Source organism: Moschus berezovskii, chromosome 9, assembly GCF_049115385.1.
Source record: "Moschus berezovskii isolate FMDL1 chromosome 9, NW_MosBer_1.0, whole genome shotgun sequence".
Classification (NCBI taxonomy): domain Eukaryota; kingdom Metazoa; phylum Chordata; class Mammalia; order Artiodactyla; family Moschidae; genus Moschus; species Moschus berezovskii.
This window is the reverse complement of record NC_142468.1, coordinates 79,408,774-79,431,215: the sequence shown is the minus strand read 5'-3', so window position 1 is coordinate 79,431,215 and position 22,442 is coordinate 79,408,774. Positions and strand designations below refer to the sequence as shown.

General features: G+C 43.4%; 1 protein-coding gene across 4 annotated transcripts; it reads left to right on the top strand.

The window, feature by feature from the left end:
• Positions 1 to 223: 223 nt before the first annotated feature.
• Positions 224 to 17,782, top strand: TICAM2 (TIR domain containing adaptor molecule 2). Of its 4 annotated transcripts, none has more exons than XM_088839867.1 (3): positions 234 to 359; positions 9,183 to 9,344; positions 15,184 to 17,782. In XM_088839867.1, the coding sequence occupies exon 3, from the start codon at positions 15,243 to 15,245 to the stop codon at positions 15,939 to 15,941; it is 699 nt and encodes a 232-aa protein (XP_088695993.1). In that variant the 5' UTR covers positions 234 to 359; positions 9,183 to 9,344; positions 15,184 to 15,242; the 3' UTR covers positions 15,942 to 17,782. The 4 variants fall into 4 exon arrangements, with proteins under 4 accessions (XP_088695996.1, XP_088695993.1, XP_088695995.1 ...); XM_088839869.1 differs by having other exon boundaries at positions 265 to 359; positions 9,084 to 9,344; XM_088839870.1 differs by lacking the exon at positions 9,183 to 9,344 and having other exon boundaries at positions 224 to 359.
• The last annotated feature ends 4,660 nt before the right edge of the window (positions 17,783 to 22,442 follow it).

Below are 22,442 nucleotides of genomic sequence, written 5' to 3'. Positions count from 1 at the left end.
TCCCTCCTAGCCTCCGAGTCGGGGCTCGCGGGCCTTTAAAAAAACAACAACGAGGCAGCAGCGCAGGCTGGACTCCCCCGCGCGAGCTCCTCTCCTTCGCCGTCCCGGCCGGTCCCTTCCCGCCGCCGCCCGAAGGCTTCCAGCGCGGCGCACCCCCGGCCTCCCCGCGCCGGCTCAGCGGCGGCGCGCCGCCGGGGGGCGGGACGCGCGGGCCCCGGACTTCCGCGCTCGTGCCGCGGGCGTGGAGCCGGCCCCGCCGCCCGCCGCCCGCCTCGCCCCCGCCCCCCGGAAGTCGCGCCGCGCTCGGCGGGCCAGGAGGACGTCGCCGCGGGGCTCGGAGCCGCGCGCCTCCCCGGCAGGTAGCCCGCGTCTGCGCGGGTGGGCCGGGGCCCGGGGTCGGCGGGGCGGGGGCCGGGCGGCGGCCACCTCGGGGGCCGGGGGTGGGGGAACCGGCCGTCCTTTCGGCTGAGTCGCCTTCCTCTGAGGGGAGGATCCCTCTCGCAACTCTTTCTTCAAGCTTCATTTTGACTATGAAACCTATTTTTTAAATTAAAGCAATCTCAGAACCCTAAGCAAAGAGCCCAGAGTCTCCGAAGGCTTAAAAGTTCTTCTGGTGGGAGCCTCCGCCAGGCACACGAGTCTGTGCTGGAAGTTTTGGTTTTGGTTTGCTTTTTTGTGACCTTGTCCAAAAGCTGCTGCTGCTAAGTCGCTTCAGTCGTGTCCGACTCTGTGCGACCCCATAGACGGCAGCCCACCAGGCTCCCCCGTCCCTGGGATTCTCCAGGCAAGAACACTGGAGTGGGTTGCCATTTCCTTCTCCAATGCATGAAAGTGAAAAGTGAAAATGAAGTCGCTCTGTCCTTCGTCCAAAAGCTAATTTGGATGAAAAGAATTAGGGCTGGCAGCGGTGAGCTCGTTTTCGGTATTATGTTTGTTAGGACCTATCCAGTTTTTCATGGCCGTAAACTTTAAAAATCCTTAAAAATATGGCCCATTTTAACATCGTAAGTAATGTACTGATTCCAGATGGACTTAAGCAACTCACTGAAATCAAAAAGTAGATGAGCAGATACAGAGTAATGACTTACCTCCTCCTCCTGAAGCAAATTGAATATTCCTCAGACGTCCAGCTGTGTGTTGGATGTTTTGCACTTAATCTGTAGAGTCATTTGCTCCCTGTGATATTTTTTAAATTTATTCATTTAACAAATACCGCCTGATAAGTCGGTTATCTGCGCGAGTTTTCACCTCCTAGGAATCAAGTTATTTGCTCCCTCCTCCTTGGTTCTTTTTCCTTCATTTGGTAGCCGGCTCACCACCGCTTTCTGAATGTGCTTCCGCCTCCCTGGCCACTCTTTCTGTGTCTCCAGGCTTCTTTTCTCAGCCACCTCATGTTAGACTGCTACCGTGTTTGGTTCTTGGCCAGATTCCCTTTTGAACCATACTTTCTCCCAAGGCAATGTCTATCCCAAGCCATATTTCATGACTATAAATACCATCTATAAGCTGATGACTTCCAGATTTTTCTTTGTAGCTTCACTTCTCTCCTGAGCTCTAGATTAACATCTAGTATCTAGCTTGGAACATCTCCACTTGGAAGTCTGATGGGCATTTAAACTTAGTATGTTCCAAAAGAATTACTGGTAGGCACCCACCCAGTCCTCTCTTCTGTTCTCCTTATCACAGGAAATGTTACTGCCGTCCAGTGAGGCTGAAAGTCTAGGGATTGTCATTTGACTCCTCTTTTCAGCTCAGACCCCTCATCCAAGCATTCAGCAAACTGTTGACTCTGCCTTGAAAAGATGGCTCAAATCCGATCATATGTTATGCCCTCTCTAACGCAAACCACAATCCTCTTTTACCCAGAAGACTGTGAAGACTGATCACATCTTCTGGCCTCTACCCTTGCTCTTGTCTTCAGTGTTTCTCCAGACAGCAGCTATTTTTAGAAATATCTAATCAGAGCTTTCCCCTCTCTTCAGAACCTTCTGGTGGCTTCTCATCAGAATCATAAAAACAAAATTCTGACTGTGGCTACAGACCCTGTGTCATCACACCCCTGACTGCTTCCCTCATGGTCTCTCCGGCTTCCCCACCCTGTTCGCTTGCCTGGAGTGGCTCTGATTTTGCTGCCATTCCTTGCTTGCAGGGGTCTCTGCTAGACTGTCGCAGGCTGTATACCTTCACTTTACCCATTCCCCTGTTCTGGCTTTCTCAAGGATTACTGCGTTAGTCCTGGTAACATCTTCTCAACCCTGACTGTCTGGGTCAGTGGCTGTTAGATACTGAACAGTACTCTCTAATATCCCATGAAGCTGATGGCACTTTTAAATCATTATTGGTTGCTAAAGCTCTCTAACATTAAAAGAGCACAAGCATCACAAAGTCTCATTTTGATAAAATGTACAGTTTGCTCTTACAGTCTGCGTTTTTGTAAAATGTTGTTCCTGGTTTGGAGAAGATTTGCGCTTTAAGGCCAGTTCTCATTTTGAAATAAAGAAAATGAAAGGAAAATCCTCCATTTACTGGAAAGAATATGCAATCTTTTTCGTTTCCAATTTCTTTTCTTCTGTGGGAAGCAGTAGTCTCTGACTTGGAGCCTTGTTGATTGGTTCCAGAAGCAGGTCGTCATAACAGGAAGAAGAAAAATGAAGGTGCTTGTTCAGAGGTTATTATATGCATTTTTAAGTTGTGTAGTGACTAAGCCAGTACCACAGAATATCAAGCTTGCATAACAAAATTCAGTTCTCTTTTTAAAATATGTGGGAATGGAAATAAAAAGCAATATTTTCATCTTCTCAAAGAGCTGTTGGGGAATAAAAGATCATTTAATTTATAATGTTTATTTCCTATTTTAATCCCAAGCAACTAGTTCTGTGATATTATCAGTAGTGTATATCTTACCTTCCTCTCTTTTAAAAGGATAGAGAAAACTGTTTTCTCGTGTCAGAATTGGGATTTCAGATGTTTGAATAAATATTTTCAATAGAAGATTAAATAAAAATTCAAAGTAAAGGGATTGGGAACATGGAACGATGTATGAGTAGGAGGAATAAAGGGAAGCCTTGAGTAAAGTTGGGATCATAACTCCTGCCCCAGGCTTCTCTGTGTTGATCAGACAGCACTCATTAGCATGGAGCATCTTAGCAGCTGAGAAAAGAGGCAAGCTCTGCAGGGGAAGATCAGCGTGTGCTTTGTTGTTTTTTTACCTGACAGAAGCAATTTTAAAAACTGTTTTATTTGTTTATTTTGGCTGTGTGGGGTCTTCGTGACTGCCTCGGCTCTCTCATTGCGATGAGCCGGGGCTGCTCTCTGGTTGTGGCCGGTGGGCTTCTCGTTGCAGTGTTTCTCTTGCTGCAGAACAAGGCTCTAGAGCGCTAAGGCTTCAGTAGTTTCAGCTCCTGGGCTCTAGAGCACAGGCTTAATAGTTGTGGCATCTGGGCTTAGCTTTTCCAAGGCATGTGGAATCCTGGTCTTCCCCTGACCAGGGATTGGACCCATGCCTCCTGCATTGGCAGATGGATTCTTTATACCACTGAATCACCAGGAAACCCTTGATAGAAACAGTTTTTAAAAGTAATTTAATGTGTGCTTGCTCAAGAATCTGTTTTAGGTACTGTGGAAATGAATACTCTGTCCTCTGGTGTGTGTTGTTCAGTGGGATATTGGAGGACCACTATTGGGTTTAGAGTTAGAAAACCCCAACTATTAGAAATTTGTATATAGGTTTAAAAAATAAGGGAGATCAAGCAGAGTTAACCCTGGACGTGGGTTAAACCCATCCAGAATGTGCACATGTGGCTCCTGAGGAATATACTCTCTGGGGCATCAGGTTAGCATGACCTCTATTTAGAAATACAAAACCTAGAGAACAACATAGTTCCTAAAAAAAAAAAAAAATTCTTTTTTTTTCCAGATTACATCCATCTACCATACACAGATAACCAGTGTTACCTTTTTGATGTACTTCTTTCCAGTCTGTATTCTCAGAAGTTTTTTCTACAAAGCTAAGATCATACTACAGGATCATTAAAATTTCCTGTATGTTATTAAAGTTTTCTCATGTCATTAAAATAATTCATAACATTTGTAAACATTTTAATGATTTCATAGAGTTCAGTCATGTGAATAATATGACATAGTTTATATTGCCATTCCCTACTATTTGAAAATTTTGATTACCTCCAATAGAATGTTGGCTAGCCTACAATACTGTATTCAAGTTCTCTAATAAGAAATATATTGTCATGTAACTCATACTTCAAAGTTGCAATAAAATAGTTCCCTAGATCCTGTGATAGGAGAAAGCTGAGCAAGTCTGAGAAATAAAACAAAACCCACGTGCAGGGGACTGGGGGAGCAGAGGAGAAAGAAGCATGAGATGAGCTTGGAGCTGAAGGAGTCAGATCGTGAAGGGCATCCTTTGCCATATTAAGAAATTTTTATTGTAAGAGCAGTGGGAAGCCATTGCAGGGTTGTTCAGTTCAGTTCAGTCGCTCAGTCATGTCCAACTCTTTGGGACCCCATAGACTGCAGCACGCCAGGCTTCCCTGTCCATCACCAACTCCCGGAGCTTGATCAAACTCATGTCCATTGAGTCGGTGATGCCATCCAACCATCTCGTCCTCTGTCGTCCCCTTCTCCTCCTGTCTTTCCCAGCTTCAGGGTCTTTTTCCAGTGAGTCAGTTCTTCACATCAGGTGGCCAGAGTATTGGAGTTTCAGCTTCAGCATCAGTCCTTCCAGTGAATACTCAGGAATGATTTCCTTTAGGATTGACTGGTCGGATCTCCTTCCAGTCCAAGGGACTCTCAAAGAGTCTTCTCCAACACCACACTTCAAAAGCATAATTTCTTCGGTGTTCACCTTTCTTTACAGTCCAACTCTCACATCCATACATGACTACTGGAAAAACCATAGCTTAAAATAGTGTGGCTGCTGAGTGGAGAATGAATTAGACTGACCAAGAATGGCCACAGAAGACCAGTTAGGAAGCAGCAGTGTAGTGGACTAGGGGAAAGATACTGATCTAGAATGAAAATGCAGTAAGGGGGGAAGTGGAACATTTTGAGATGTGTTTTGCAGCTTAGAAGTGAAAATGTAGGAGTGAAAGGGACAATGTCAGTGATTCCTAAGGTGTCTGGCTGAGGTGACTGGGCAGATCGATAGTGCCATTTTCCGTGGTGGAGAAGTCTGGGGAAATAAGGTGGAAGCTGCCTCCCAGACCAGCAAGGAAGGCAAGTTAAAAGTACAGTGCAGAGATATGAGCAGGATATTATGGGCAGGTGGAGGAGACATGCTTAACTCAACCTGCAGATAAAACAAAATTTGTTGTACAGTCTGTCAGTCATGTCCAACTCTTTGCAACCCCATGGACTGCAGCACGTTCGTATTCTGATTGGGTCAATAATTTATATAATAAGGATGTTAAAGAGTTGTGTTTGGCTGGCCCTCAACCTGAAAAACTGTTAATCTTATATTTGGAATTTTATGATTCATTCGTTCATTCAAAAGGTATGGTTGAATGCTGACTGTTAGAAGGCTCTGGAGATACAGGGACAGGAAAGATTTGGTGTTAGCCCAGTAGAGTTTACAGGCTAATGGGAAGGATGAGAACCTAAGCACGTACTCACACCATAGTAATTAACTGTCATGTGACAAGTGCCGTGAAGGGAAGATGCAGGGTGCCAGACCCCTGAAGATGCCTAACCTTTCTAATGCCAGAGCTGGAACCTAAAGTGGAAAATACAGGCCCTGGTTTACTTTGACTCGAGTAAGTATCAATGGGTAATAGTTGATACAGTTGATCCTTTCACTTAGACTGGACCTTCTCCATCCTTATTGATTCAACTGACCTTTCATGCAAAGATGGGCACCATAAAGGACAGAAATGGTATGGATCTAACAGAAGCAGAAGATATTAAGAAGAGGTGGCAAGAATACACAGAAAAACTATATAAAAAAGATCTTCATGATCCAGATAATCATGATGGTGTGATCACCAATCTAGAGCCAGACATCCTGGCATGCGAAGTCAAGTGGGCCTTAGGAAGAATCATTATGAACAAAGCTAGTGGTGGTGATGAAATTCCAGTTGAGCTATTTCAAATCCTCAAAGATGATGCTGTGAAAGTGCTGCACTCAATATGCCAGCAAACTTGGAAAACTAAGCAGTGGCCACAGGACTGGAAAAGGTCAGTTTTCATTCCAGTCCAAAAGAAAGGTAATGCCAAAGAATGCTCAAAGTACCACACAATTGCACTCATCTCACACGCTAGTAAAGTCATTCTCAAAACTCTCCAAGCCAGGCTTCAAGAGTATGTGAAGTGTGAACTTCCAGATGTTCAAGCTGGATTTAGAAAAGGCAGAGGAATCAGAGATAAAATTGCCAACATCTGCTGAATCATCGAAAAAGCAAGAGAATTCCAGAAAAACGTCTACTTCTGCTTTATTGACTACCTCAGAGCCTTTGATTGTGTGGACCACAGCAAAATCTGGAAAATTCTTCAAGAGACGGGAATACCAGACCACCTGAACTGCCTCTTGAGAAATCTGTGTGCAGGTCAGGAAGCAAAAGTTAGAACTGGACATGGAAAAAGACTGGTTCCAGATAGAGAACCAAGTATGTCAAGGCTGTATATTTTTCACCCTGCTTATTTAACTTATATACAGAGTACATCATGAGAAACGTTGGGCTGGATGAAGCACAAGCTGGAATCAAGATTATAGGGAGAAATATCAATAACCTCAGATATGCAGATGACACCACCCTTATGGCTGAAAGTGAAGAAGAACTAAAGAGCCTCTTGATGAAAGTGAAAGAGGAGGGTGAAAAAGTTGGCTTAAAACTCAACATTCAGAAAACTAAGACCATAGCATCTGGTCCCATCACTTCATGGCATAATAGATGGGGAAACAGTGGAAACAGTGTCAAACTTTATTTTCTTGGGCTCCAAAATCACTGCAGATGATGACTGCAGCCATGAAATTAAAAGACACTTATTCCTGGGAAGAAAAGTTATGACCAACCTAGACAGCATGTTAAAAAGCAGAGACATTACTTTGCCAGCAAAGGTCCGTTTAGTCAAAGCTATGCTTTTTTCCAGTAGTCATGTATGGGTTTGAGAGATGGACTATAAAGAAAGCTGAGCGCTGAAGAATTGATGCTTTTGAACTGTGGTGTTGGAGAAGACTCTTGAGAGTCCCTTGGACTGCAAGGAGATCCAACCAGTCCATCCTAAAGGAAATCAGTCCTGAATATTCATTGGAAGGATTGATGCTGAAGCTGAAACTCCAGTACTTTGGCCACCTGATGCGAAGAGCTGACTCATTGGAAAAGACCCAGATGCTAGGAAAGATTGAAGGCAGGAGGAGAAGGGTGTGACAGAGGATGAGATGGTTGGATGGCATCAGCAACTCAATGGACATGAGTTTGAGTAAGCTCCAGGAGTTGGTGATAGATGGGGAGGCCTAGCGTGCTGCAGTTCATGGGGTCGCAGAGTCGGACACAACAACTGAACTGAACTGAACTGACCTTCAGTAAATGTTATTTCAGTAAAGATCAGGTGGATACAAATTCTACTCATCCTATTCCTGAACATATTGATCACCCTAGTGTGGATTTTACAGTATTTTCAGGGTGCGGGTCTGACATAAAAGTCTGCATGTTCGTCATCTTAACCGGTACAGGTCTGTTCTGTCATGTCCTGGCAATAAATATCCTGGGCCACCTGGCTCCCACTGGAATTGCTCACCTCTGCCTCTTAAGCGTGAAATTTGCCATAGATAATACATGAATGAATGGTGTGGCTGACTTCCAGTGAAACTTCCAAAAACAGATGGCAGTGCCGTGTTTTGCTGCTGACTTGCTATAGTTCCCTGCCCTGGATTTGGATGCTGTATCAATTTAGTTGCAGAAAACAGAATCTACTCAAGGTAGTTTAAGCAGAAAGGTATTAGTGGCAGATATTACAAAATGTACACTATCTTTGGGTGACTTGAAGAGCCAGGCTCCAGGTTGAGTTTCTGGGAACACCTCGAAATATCACCTGCAGAACTGGTCTAGTGGAGCAGGGACTTTTGCCAAAACTGTAAACCCTCCTGCAGCTCAGCATGCTGCCAGCTCCTGAATCACAGCAGCTCTGCAAAGTATTGCTTCATGCTCTGCCTCCCTTCATATTAAACTCAGAACATAAGTTACACCCAGTACCCTAGCTTTAAGGAAGTCTGGGAAATACAGCTTTTAGCACTTGTAGTACAGGAAGGTTCACTGAAAGGAAGTTGGCATAAATTTGGTTGAGCCCATCTGCTGTACCTGCTACAGAATGCCCCTTTGGCTACCTCACATCCATAGCTTCCCTTCTTTCCATCCTAAATGTCCAGACAAGGACTGCAAGAGCAGCGTGCTCTCTTCCGACATGATGCAGCCATGCCTCCTGAAGACCAAGTGTGCTCACTTTCTCCCAAGATGCTAAATCCCAGAGTCCTACAGGTCACCACGTCATCTGCAGTGCTCATCACAGACATTACCCTGAGACCTGGCACCCTGAGGAATTTGGTGGCTCGCCTCCTCCTCGCAGGGAAAAGGGGAGTAGGAGAGAGACAGGGCTGCCCAGCGACCGAGAGGAGAACAGCTCCGCCCTGAGAAGTCCCCACACACTTTTTCATCCTCTTTCTGTCTCACAGCCAGTTCCCTCTATTTCCAGGCATTCCGAGTTTCCCTCCTCTTGAAACGTCGTCTCCATTTGTAGCTGTTGACTTCTCCTGTCCTTCTGAGCTAAGCTTTCCGCTCCTGCACATTTTTGCCTCCACTGCCACTTGGTTGAGGGCTCTGCTTTCTCACCCAGGTTATCGCAGCAGCCTCTATCTGATTACTCTTCCTGTCCACAGCCTCACGGCCCGCAGGCTTCGTCTCCTTACTCCAGCTGCCTTAACCTGTCTAAAACAAGTCAGATCGTGCCACTCCCCTACTTAACACCTCCAGGGACTCTCTGTCTGCCCACAGGGTCAAGTTCAAAGTCCTGAGCCGAATGTCCTTGGTTCCTTACTCTCTCTAATCCTGCTGTCTGTCTGTCCTTCTGTCCAGCACTATCCTATCCCCCTCCCATCCCTGCATATGGACTTGAGGCTTCTAAACATCAAGTGCAAAGTGATCCTAACACACTGTGTGCTCTGGTGCCTCAAGTGTTTTGCAAATACTTCTCCCGCTGCCGGACCCGTCACTTCTCAGCCTTCCTGATGTGAGTGCTCCTTGCTGCGTGTCCATCCTGAGTGCTCCAGCAGCGCCTGTTACCTGACGGGAGCACCTGACTCCACATCCCTGAAACACAGCAGGGTTTGGTGCAGAGTAAGTTTTCAACAACATTTACGTTTATTAATAATGACAAAGCCTGTTAATTAAGCGAAGAAACTAATTTTGTACGTATTTGCCACAAGATGGTGCTATCCAGATAGGAAAAACAACTGAAAGTTTCTCCAGGGCTGAAGGAGCCAAGTACTAGTTGCCTAAATGTTCATCAAATGTGTTATATTTCAGAGGCAGTGATTTAAACACATTAGCATTTTCAGTGGTAAACACAAGGGCAGGTTGAAAATTGTGGATGAATATGTATTTTATTATCAAATTATCACCGGTCATCGTTTCGCTTCCTCTGGTTTGGGAGTCTCTCTTTCGAAGTTGTCAAAATGTTTTTAAATGGCAAACGGTAACTCTTAATTCTGAGGGCAGCAAATTTTTATGGAGGCTATAGTTGGGTTTTTCAGTGAAACAGGACCAGTAGGTCTCACAGGGAGAGAGGGAGGAAGAGTGGGAGGTTCACTTTAAGAAATTGGCTTGTGTGACTGGGCTGGAAACTCAGATCGTAGTTGACTTTGCAGTCTTGCATCTGAAGGCTGAAAATTCAAGTGGAATTTCTCTGGTGCCTTCCCAAGGCAGAATTCCTTTTGGAAACCTCAGTATTGCTCTTGAGGCCTTCATTTATTGGCTAAGTCTCACCCACGCTATGGAGAGTGATCTGCTTTACTCAAAGTCTACTGCGTTATTCATTTACATTTTAAATTTAAGATACAGTTGATTTACAATCTCGTATTAGATTCAGCTAGACAGCACAGTGACTCGGTGTTTTTACAGTTAAAGTTTACTGCTTTAAATGTCAGTCTCATCTAAAAATACCTGTAGGGTGACATCTGGACTGATGTTTGACCAAACAATTAGGGACTGTATCTTTGCCCAGCTGACACATACAATTAACTGTCGCAAAGGTCTAGGTGAGGAAAGTAAACGTTGTATGAATGAGAAATTCACACTGATGTTTCAGTTTTGAGTTAGGGCCAGGGCAGAGAGGGCTGGCTGTAACCACCCCAAGGAACCTCCTGGGAAGTTTCTGTGGGAAGAGAGGCTGTGGTGGGATAGGACCCCCTGGGTGCTGCCCTGACCCTCCTCCAACCACAGAAGGCTTCTGCTGGGGGCACGAGGGCACATGGGGACTAGTCAACACACCAGTTCAGTCCCTGGGTCCGAAAGATCCCCTGGAGGATGGAATAGCAATCCACTCCAGTATTCACCTGGAGAATGCCATGGACAGAGGAGCCTGGCGGGCTGTAAAGAGTTGGACATGACTAAAGCGATTTAGCACGCACAAGCATAAAGAAGAAGAATAACCTTGTGGACACCCTAGTCTCACCGCAACAGGTTCCATCATTTAAGTTTTGTTTATGCTACAGACTGAGGTTTGGGGCAGTCCTAAGGAAGGAGTTTTGCTTCCTCTTTTCCTGAGAATAATGAAATAGTCAAAGGGAAGTTCTGGCATCCTCTAACGCGGTCACTCACCCCTCTGGAGGCACATGGCTTAGTTCTGCCTTCTGTTACTAAAGTAAAACTGTAAAGTGTTCTTCAATGTATTTAATAACAAAATTAACAGTTAAAAATTTATGGAGCACTCTTCTAAGCCATTTGATCTTCCTGAAAACCTTAAAGGTAGGTATTATAATTATCACCATTTAATGCACAATGAGATCAAAACACAGCGATACACGTACAGTAACTTGTACAAAGTCTTGCAATTGTTTTTTTATAGTAGGGCTGGGATTTATGTTCACGCAGTCTGATTCCAGAGCGCGTAATCTTCATGAGAATGGAAGTTTGTATTTGTCTGTTGCCTACTATGATTCTTCTCTATATTCTTTCTTTCTTCCTGTAATATTTTTGCACACTTGCTGAGTATGCATAGATGCCCTTCAGTTCTTTTCGTCTTACTCCTGTTGGGGTAAGGAGGATTCCATTGGCACCTTCTTTCGCCTGAGTCTCCTGGCCCTGGCCCTGTTGCTCTTCCTTACAGAACTCCAGTTTAAGGGCTCCATTCTGATAAGCTGTGTCTTTCCACGTCTCTTGCTCTGATGATTAGCTCCACTGGGCTGTGGTCAATGGTAACTGGTCGTTTGGTCTTAGATCTTTACTGGGGCATGGGATGGAGGTGGGCATGTCATTCTGTCAAGGTAAAAGCAAAACAAAAAAATGTTCAGTCTTACAGAGAGCAGTTTGGCCAAATCTGTCACTGTGACAAATGCATTTGTCCTTTGATATAGAAATCCCATTTGGGCTCATTATTCTACAGATGACCTTGCATGTAAATGAAGTGGCACTTGTACAAAGTTATTCATTGCAGCATTTTCATAATAGTTGTAGACTGGAAACAAATCACATAGTCGAGAACAGGGGACAATTAGGGTACATTCACATGTTGGGAGATTATGTGGAGTTTCTCTGTATGCTGATATGGAAGGCTCTGAAGTTATATTATTAAGGGAAAAAGCAATCGCCTGTCTATCTATCTATTCCTCTTTGGCAGTGTATATGTGTATATAAGATGACACTTTTTTAAATAAGGAAAGAAATATATAGATATATGTATAAGGAAATATTGGAAGAATATAGGAGAAACTAATAAGAGTAGTCACTAGTAGGAGGCCGTGGGGGTAACAGGATGAACGGGGAATATAAATATTTTCAAAATGTGCCTTTCCAAAAAGGTAAATTAAAGATGTATAAACACACAAAAATGTGTACACACACATTTTTATTCCTGTAAGCAGTCCTATGTACCTTTTCCCCAGCGGCCACCTTCACTCTCCTCCCACTTAGCTGAGGGAAAGGAGCGGAAACCTAAATGTCTTAACCCTGGTGCTGTCTGTCTGTGATGGAGGAGGAAGATGTTGACAGGGCTTTGCAGAATTCTCTCCGCCAGCCTTCTTTCTTTCCCTGTTCCTTTCCACATTCCCTGCCTTCCTTCTGTTCTTTTTGTTGATGGAGTTAATTAGCTCAGGAGGAGCACAGTCAGGCTCTCCCCATTACCTTCCAGGCTTGAGAACCCCTGTGATGAGTCTGGACCACTTCCCCATCCCTGGATCATGTGGTGATGGGAAAGGCAGATCTCCAACACAGAAAAACTTCCTGCCTCTTTTCCTCTTAACTGTCTCCTTACTTTAAGTGAAGTCGCTCAGTCGTGTCCGACTCTTTGCAACCCCATCGACTGTAGCCTATGAGGCTCCTCCGTCCATGGAATTTTCCAGGCAAGAGTACTGGAGTGGGTTGCCATTTCCTTCTCCCTCCCCAAATTAGAAGAAGTTTTCAGACATTTTCACTGACTTGTTCTCGCTGGTCTGCTTCAGGTGGAGGTGGGCAGCAGTGCTTGGAAGGTGGAATAGCACATCATAGATTTCTGGAGTGTTTTGCTCTTTTCTGCCAACCAGTATTTAAGAAAAATGAAACATAAAATTGTAATTCTTATCCAAGTGTAATTTTTCCTCTTGTTGTTTGCCTGTGTACTAAGTTGCTTCAGTCGTGTCTGACTGTTTGTGACCCCACAGACTGTAGCCCACCAGGCTCCTCTGTCCATGGGATTTTTCACACAAGAATACTGGAGTGGGTTGCCATTCCCTTCTCCAGAGGATCTTCCTGACCCAGAGATTTAACTCGTGTCTCTTATGTCTCCTGCATCAGCAGGCAAGTTCTTTACCATTAGCACCACCTGTTTATTTTTTATTTATTTCAAAAATTTCGCAATCTAACTTGACACACCATTTTCCCTAGAGGTTTTTGACACGTCTTAGGAAAATCTGCCATGTTATTTCACATGCCCTCATCTGCAGCAACTAGTGTATAAGATAATGAAGTTAAGTTGGTTTAAAAACCTATCTTAATGAGTAAGTGAAGATTATTTTAACTGACACTTTAAATAGATTGAATATTGAATATTTTTAATTCAGGGGAAGCTTTCTGCAATTTTGCACAGTAAAATTTTTTCATGTTATAATAACAGAATCAGCAGTAAATCCTAACCAAGGAAGAGAGTCTGAATTCATTTAGGTTTATTATTTGAAATGTATGTAGTACCATTGGAGAGCTGTCATGTCTTGGACTACCGCTTGGTGGCTGGCATGGTGTACTGTGGGTCCAAACCTGCACAGACAGAATAGATGACAGGTGGTATCCAGCAATTCCTTCATTATTCAGAGACGGTGGCAAACCTTTCACTCCTGAAGTACATTAGAAAGAAAATTCTCTTATCTTTTCTTCCCAGAGCAGTTTTTCACCAGCTTTGCTACATGGTCTCTTCTAAACCTGAATTATTTTGGCATATGTAAACTACATGTTACTTAGGTCATTATGAGTCCAATTCTCATTTCTTCTTGAACTCTGGTTTTTGCCCATGAACAATAAATAAAAATGCTGGGAATATATAGCCTATGGGCCCATATTTTGAAAACATGGAATTTATGCTGCTGCTGCTGCTAAGTCACCTCAGTCGTGTCCGACTCTGTGTGACCCCATAGACGTCAGCCCACCAGGCTCCCCCGTCCCTGGGACTCTCCAGGCAAGAACACTGGAGTGGGTTGCCATTTCCTTCTCCAATGTGTGAAAGTGAAAAGTGAAAGTGAAGTCGCTCAGTCATGTCAGACTCGTAGCGACCGCATGGACTGCAGCCTACCAGGCTCCTCTGTCCATAGGATTTTCTAGGCAAGAGTACTGGAGTGGCCTGCCATTGCCTTCTCCACATGGAATTTATATTTATTCTAAATTGTCTGTCTTTTGATTAAAGAATCCCCCTTGAAACTGCCTATTTTGGGAATTACATTAGCAACACTGTGAACATTATCTGAATCTCTATTTAAATTAGACTCACAAGGAGTCCCTTTCACAGCTGATCTAATTCTTCCATCTGAATTTAGCATTTTTTAAAGAAAAGAACAAGTATAGACTATAATGATTATTTGTTAATTTCAGTGATGAAAACCACAAGGCTTTGTTTCCAGATTTCACTTCCAAACCAAGATGTTAATTTCTCCGTAGGTGAATAAATATGTTTTCTTAAGTGTTCTCAGGATTAGCTGGAAAAAGATACTCCTTACTTTTCACACTCCTTTCTATAGTTTCTCTGCTGCTGCTGCTGAGTCACTTCAGTCGTGTCCGACTCTGTGTGACCCCTTAGATGGAAGCCCACCAGGCTCCCCGGTCCCTGGGATTCTCCAGGCAAGAACACTGGAGTGGGTTGCCATTTCCTTCTCCAATATAGTTTCTCTACCAGCCCCATTATAATGTGGCCTGACTGTGGACAAACAAAAAGATGCTAAGGAAGTGAATCCTGCGTAACGTGTCATTTGACATTTCAGATCTCTTTATTCTAGAGCTGCCTGCTAGCCATCTTTGGATATTTGTATTGTTTTGTATTTGTGTTTAATACAAAAATAAATTTTGAATTTAATATTGGAATATTCTGTTTTTTTAGGTTTTGCTCTTTCTAGTCTACACAATAATTTGTTAGAATAAAGAAGTTGGATTTATACACCATATGGTTAGAGTTGATAGGGTACCTTTTCACTAAATACCAAAGTAATTTATTTTAATACGGAGGTTTATAGAGTGAATTTAGTACCATTTAAAATTTCCAAATGTCTCCTGTTGTATTAAACTGGGCCCTCTTTAACTTAGCCTTAACTACCTGTAGTAGCCCTTGTGAAGCTCAGAAAAGAGAAGTGATTTCATTTCCCAGTGATCTGTTTGGCACTTCTTTCTTCAAGAACTTTATATGAGAATCCTTCTGAGGTTTTTCAGGATGAATGAAATTTTCCATTTTTAATGTTTTGATTGTGTTTACAGTATACTTCTGTTTTGTTATTTCTCCTTTTAGAACGAAATGAAATGCTGAGAAATAAATAAAGCTTTCCTCTTCTGACTCGGATCTTTATAATGGGTATCGGAAAGTCTAAAACGGATCCCTGCCGTCTTTCTGTGCCTTGGGTTAAAAGCCAGAGTGTGGATACTAGTCAAAGCCATCACACGTCAGATTCCAAGCAATCTGAAAATATCTCCCTGCATGGCGATGCTGTGTACAGCAGTACTGCAGAGATGCCAGCGGGGGAGCAGGAGGGAGTGGAGGAGAGGCCGGAAGAGGACACAGAAGAAGAGGTGTTCCTCAAATTTGTGATACTGCACGCTGAAGAAGACACGGGCGAAGCCCTCCGAGTCCAGAGTCTGCTGGAAAACGACTTCGGCATCAAGCCTGGAATCATCTTTGCCGAGATGCCGTGTGGCAGACAGCATTTACAGAACTTGGATGATGCTGTCAACGGGTCTGCCTGGACTATCTTACTGTTGACTGAAAACTTCTTAAGGGACACCTGGTGTAGGTTCCAGTTCTATTCGTCCCTCATGAACTCCGTTAACAGGCAGCACAAGTACAACTCCGTCATCCCCATGCGGCCCCTGAACAAGCCCCTGCCCCGAGAGAGGACTCCCTTTGCTCTGCGAACCATCAACGCCCTGGAGGAAGAAAGTCGTGGCTTTCCTACCCAGGTGGAAAGGATTTTTCAGGAGTCTGTGTACAGGATACAGCAAGCTATATGGAAAGAGACCAGAAATACGGTACAAAGGCAATTTGTTGCCTGAGACAGCACACACAACACACGGAAGACTCTTGTTTTGTAAAACAAAGGATTTATCTTCACTTGCAAAAACAAGTTCCTAGGAAAAGTTTCAGTGAAAAAGAACCTTCCTCTTACAGAAACCTGTAGAGCCCAAGAAAAATAAATCTCTGCAGGACAGTCTGTAGATGTTTCCATAAACTGGGAGTCGTCAGAGTTTCAAGAACTCTGTTTCCTCTCACAGTTTTCCTGGTTCATGGTTACTACAAAGGATATTTTAAATTCATCTTCTTATATTGAACTTGAACAAAAACTTACAGACATTTTAAAAATGCAATTAATTACCCTTTGATTTTGTTCTCAAAGGACACACAGAAAAAAACGACCTAGAGAGATCTGACCAGCCTGCCTTTCGAGGTACCTCTCACGAATGTTGTAATGAAGCACTCCGGGTGATGTCGCCCAGACACGAGGACAGTCAGGCTAGAACATTGAGAATGTTGAGTGCTGATAAGTGTGAAACCCAAAATAGATGCGGCCATGGTGGGGCTCCTTAAAAGAATCCAGTCAAATGTCCTTCCCTTTCTGCTGCAGTGTACATATTTGTAGGCAGTTCCCACCACATTTGTTGGTACTATGGTTAGGGACTCTCTGCCTGGTATGGACATGACCCCTGGAGCCAGAAGCTCTCTATGTTGGTCATCAGCTATGACCAGAACTTTGTTTGAAGAGCATCTGAAAGGTGTGTGTATCCTTGGCCAGATGTTCTCCTTTAAAATCAATAACCTCTCCTTTGCAAGCAGTTAAAAATTCCTGTCTTGCACAGTGCTTTATCAAGGAAATATTTCTCAGTAGCCTGAGTGTGTGTGTGTGTTGTAGATTACTTTCAGACTTGAAGTGGGAAATGCGTTTTATGGTTTCTTGTCCCACAATGATAGCAAATCAGAGGCTCCAAGCAGACCAGTTCCTTTCTTTCAGAGCCCTTCTGCCCCAGCTGAGATTGACGGAGAACTATCCAGTGCAAAGCAGGAATGGGAGAGAGTGAGTCCCGTCATGCTGTAATGAGAAAAGCACTCGATAGGGCGTCAGAGCATCTGGTTCTTGTCCAGTCTTTTTCACTGAGGCGGAATGTGACCATGGGCAAGCTACTGCCCTCCTTCATCTGTGAAAAGAAAGGATTGGATTGATAAATCTGCACAGGGCATTGTCCTCTCCCAGAGTGTGAACAGCTAGGAACCAGGAAAGGGAACAAGCAAACAAATGATAGAATTTTATAATGTGATTTATAATTTAGTAGATGCAGGAGGCTTCATGTCAATGCTCACAATGAAAGGATGTTGTATATGTTTACAGCGTAATTGACTTCTAATGCTACCCATTGTACTCTTACAGAAAAATATTACAATGCATGCTTAGATTTTTTTTAATTAAAAAAAATTTTTTTTCTAGAGCCCTTTGCTGCAGAAACATTCTGCCCTGTTTTTCTCTTTATCCCCATTTCTCCATACACCCTTGCTAACACTGGGGTTTGCTCACAGCTTTCTGCAGTCCGCCTCTTCACAGTCATGAACCAACATGTTTCATTATCTTGCAAGTAAGTCAGACCTCCCCCACTACTAGTACTTATTAAAGATAAGATTCTTCTCATTGCGTAGTGACTTAAAAGTTCCCTTCTGTCATAGTAGCTGACTACTTACTTTTCTTTTTCAGTTCTAATGCTAAGCATTTTTTTATTTTTGCCACACTGCTTCCTGCATCTCCAGTTTCATATACAAATAAAACATTAACCACTCACCCTTGCCTGCCTGCCAAAGTTGGAGCAGTTGATGCTGGATGGTGTTTTTTAAATAAATTTTTTATTCTTTACCTTGACTAAACTTGATTATTTCCTGTATTGGTGAAGATTGTAGAAAAGTGTTTTGAAAAAAGGCATCAGTCTACTTCTCCACAGATCACCAGGCATGAGGTCATCACTTGATTTGGAATTTAATACATTTTTTATGATGAAGAAAAATGTTAAGTACTGATTCACTGGTTATGTTGAAATTAACGGTTGTAATAAGGGGTTATCAAAATAACTGAGGATAAAAAGAGGTAAAGCTGTGGCCTTTGTCATGTGAGTGTGTATACGCATGTACCCATGCATAGATTCAGACTTACACACACGGAAATTCGGTAAAATTTTGCCACATGCTGGAGAATATGCATTTTGAGTGTCTGTGGGCCTCATTGCTCACCCTGGAGCTTCACCGAAGAACCTGAGTTGTGTCTTGTGTGTCAGAATTCTTTCAGCTGTAAGAGAAAAGAAAAGCCAACACCATATGACCTGCACTATAAGGTAAACCTACTATCTAACTTAGCAAGAGGTCCCCTAAGGTGTGTGCCTCAAAGATGTCATTAAAAACCCAGTTCTTAGATACAGTGGAGTATTATGCCACCTTAAAAAGAAATAAAATTCGGATACATGCTGTAACATGGAACCTTGAAAACACGGTGCTGCAGGAAGAAAGACACAAAAGGACAAGTGTGGTTCCACTTACATGAGGTGCCTAGAGTAGGGAAATTCATAGAGAAAAATAGAGGTGACTATGGGCCGGGGAGAGAGCAAAAACAGGAATCAGGTTTTGTGGGTATAAAGTTTTATGTTTGGGATGATGAAGTTCTGGAAATGGATAGTGGTGATGGTTGCCGAACATTGCGAGTAAATTTAATGCCACTGAATTGTATGCTTAAAATGGTAAGTTATATATGCATTTTACTGCAATAATTTTTTAAAAACCAGTCTTTCCATCTTTTTGCTCTGCCATCCTCAGTGTCCCAGCTGAGTTTTCCTTAAGAGTCGTACCATTGCTGCCTATCAGGCACAGACATTGGAGCATCCAGCTGAATCAGATGGTGGGAATGGTTTCACCCAAGTGAGGGAAAATATTCCTTCATTGCATTGTTGAAAATAGTTTATACATGGTGATAAAAAGTCATCTGACTTCTAATTGGTTTTATTATTATTTTAAAATTTTCTCCACCTGCATCCAGGTGGACCCTGCCCATCACCTCCTCCCATCACCACACTGCTGTGGAGTCAGACTGCCTGGGGTTTTGTTTGTTTACTCTGTATCTTTTTAATTAATTTCTTTATTTTTGGCTGTGCTGGGTCTTCACTGTCATACACAGGCTTTCTGTAGTTGCAGACAGCAGGGGCTACTGCCTAGTCACTGTGTGGGCTTCTCTTACAGAGCATGGGCACTGGACACACGGGCTTCAGCAGCTGCCCTGTGTGAGCGCAGTACTTGCTGCATGTGGGCTCCAGAGGACAGGCTCAGTGGTTGTACGTGGACACAGCTGCCCTGCAGCATGTAGGGTCTTACTGGACTAGGGACTGAACCGATATCCCCTGCATTGCAAAGTGGATTCTTAGCCACTGAACCATCAATGTTTACTGTGTATCTTTATTCTCAGTTCGATGGTACTGTCATCTTTACAGATACATTTTACAAATATTGAGTGTAGTTCCCTGTGCTATATATAATAGGTCCTTGTGGATTATCTGATTTATGTATAGTGTGTATATGTTTATCCCAACCTCCTGTTCTCTCCCCCATTCCCCTCTCCTATTTGAAAACAGACCGTGCTTGTTTTCTGTGTCTAGTGAGTCTTTGTTTTGGAAATGAGTTCACTTGTATTTATTTTTCCAGGCCAGAATACTGGAGTGGGTAGCCATTGCCTTCTCCAGGGGAATCTTCCCAACCCAGGGATCAAACCCAGGTCTCCCGCATTGCAGGTAGATTCTTTACCAGCTGAGCCACCAGGGAAGCCCGTAGATTCCACAGATAAGCAATATTATATGATATTTATCTTTTCTGGCTTCATTTAGTATGATAATATCTAGGCCCGTTCTTGTTCCTACAAATGGTATTTTGTCAGTCTTTTTAAAGGCTAGTGTTCCATTGTATAAATGTATCACAGCTTCTTTATCTGTCCATCTGTCAATGGACATCTAGGTTGCTTCCATGTCTTGGCTATTGTAAATAGCGCTGCAGTGAGCTTTGGGGTGGAATCAGACCTATGTCCTCTGCAAATTGTGATCTTCCTGGGTCTTGGTGTTCTCCTCCAAAAATGAAGACAGTAATGCCTACCTGGTAGGGTTATTTTGGGGGTTAAATAATACATGTGAGGTACTCAAATAGTGAGCAATATGTGACTTACCACACCACTTCTGTCCTACTAGAACTATTGTGGCCTGTACACATTTACTCTGCAACATGGGATGGGGCAGAGGGCAAATATTACCCACAACCTTGTTCTTGGAACCCTTGCAACTTGTAAGGAATAGATTTTAAACAAAGAGGAAGCAAGATGCTGGGCGTTATTTCCATGTGCAGTTCTGTTCCCTTCCAGGCTCTGAGCTTTGAGAAGCCTGCCCTGATCAGCCGATATGTCGATGACAGGTGTGGGTGTGGAGGAGGCTGGGGGCAGGGCCCGTGACTAACAAGCTAAGGAGGTTGGACCATAGACTGGGAAAGTGGAGTCTTGACGTGCCAGCTCTGAAGCCAGTTCAGGGGAATGGCCCTGGAGGGGAGGCCTGCAACTGTGTTTCATTGCTCCTGAGGCTCAGAAGAGGTAGGTAAATGTTGCATATATTTGCATTGGAGTAGGGTAACGCCTTTAACTCGGCCATCTTCTGGAGCTCAGGATGGGTGGGATCATTTGCCTAGTCTGGGAATACAGGCTGCTTGAAGCTGCTTAGACTGCTTCACCTGAGAGGAGTGCTCATCTGCTATTCAGCGTCCCATCCTGACTGGATTTTGCCCTGAGTTCAGGGTTGCTTGCTGGACTTAATCCCTTCCAGTGCAGGTCAGGGCTGTTTTCCATTCAGTCCCGGGTCCTTCACTTCTGCAGATCCCAAACTGAAAGCCTTAGTAGAGCCTTGGTGTGGGCCCACACCTCCTGCCAGCGCCTCAGGCCTCCTGGTGTAAGGATGGAGGGAGCTAGTTACAGAGACAACTTCTCCAGGTCCTCTCATCCCCTGCACTCATTTCTAAACCCCATGCCTGTGTGGCTAGTGAGGTGAGCTTTAGCGTGTCTGCCCTAGGTGTCAGCCCTGAGTCTGGGCCTTGCCCCCTCATCACAGTCAGGTTCCTGGTCTCTTGTCATCTGATGGGCTGTCACTGAACACAACTGTGCCCTCTGTACTCGTGGGAAGGTCTGAAGGGCAGGAGGGAAGTTCAACGAGCTGCCAAGCACCTGAAGAAGCAAAGCTGTAAAGATGAATATCGACATCTTTAAAGCAGTGACCAAAAGGAGTGAATATAGGAGAACCAGTGTTTTTGTCCATCAAACTGATGTTCCTCAGGAGACTCCAAGGAAAAAGAAATGTGTCAGATTTAGAATGTTTAGTGGCTGGATGAAAACAATATTATGTAAATTTGTATTCCAAGTCATACTTGGCAACCCACATTGTCAATTAACACATTAAGTATGAGTTGGAGTAAACAACTCATACTTGGAAGTGCCATTAATTAATAAGAGTGTAAAAATGACTTGATGGAAAGCTAAGTTAACCTGTGGAGAAGAATAAAGGACACCGGTTCCCCCTCCTCTCTGCCAGTGTCCCAGCTTCCACATGGTTTACTCCACCTTCTGCCCTGGCTAACACCTCCCTCCCCTTCTGGCAGGAGTGAGAATAGTTCTGGGGGAAAAGAGCTCCTTTATTTGGTAGATCATAACTCCCATCTCTCCAAATAGAGTCAATTCTGAGTCATTTTACTCTGAGGTGAATAAATAGGAATGCTTTTTTTTTTTTTTTTTTTAAATAACAAGAACCTGCCTTTAAGCAGTTTTGTAACCTAATTGAAACTATTCCTTCCAGCCTTGCAGTTACCTCCTCAAAAAAACAGGTTTCAAACAAGGAAATCTCGATTTCCGCGGTTACATTGACTGAGACACATTACCAACTTTACAGTTGTTTTAAGTAAACTTATAAATAAAAACAATGTCACAGGAATCTAGAGTTATGTTGGGGTGATGGTTGTACAATTTTGCACCTATACTAAAAACTGTTTAATTGTACACCTTAAATGGGTCAGTGTTATGATATATAAAATATAGCTCAATAAAGAGTGAATAAACAAAACCCAAAAAGTTGCAATAACAAAATTCTACGATGACTTGGAATACTATTTGGCAGTCGATAGTGTTGTTGTAAGTGCGCATATCTTCGAACCGCGCAATCCCTCTTCTATATTTGTGCCCTAGAGAAGCTCCCACAGGTACCCAAAGATGCACATGTGAGAAAGATGTCTGTTGCAATATTCTTTGAATAGTAAAAAATATATACATATTGGAAATAGTCTAGATGTCCCTCAGAGCACAGAAATATGTGATGGGAGGTTCATACAGTTGAATACTATAGTGCATTTAAAATAACAGAGCTACAAATATCAGCATAGGTACCTCCCCAAACCTAATGTTGAGGGTACAGTAAACTGGAGAATAATATGGACAGTCTGATACCATTAATATAGTTATG

Excerpts from the sequence above, each read along its gene's own strand:
- TICAM2 (XM_088839870.1), top strand. The coding sequence starts at position 15,243 with ATGGGTATCGGAAAGTCTAAAACGGATCCCTGCCGTCTTTCTGTGCCT.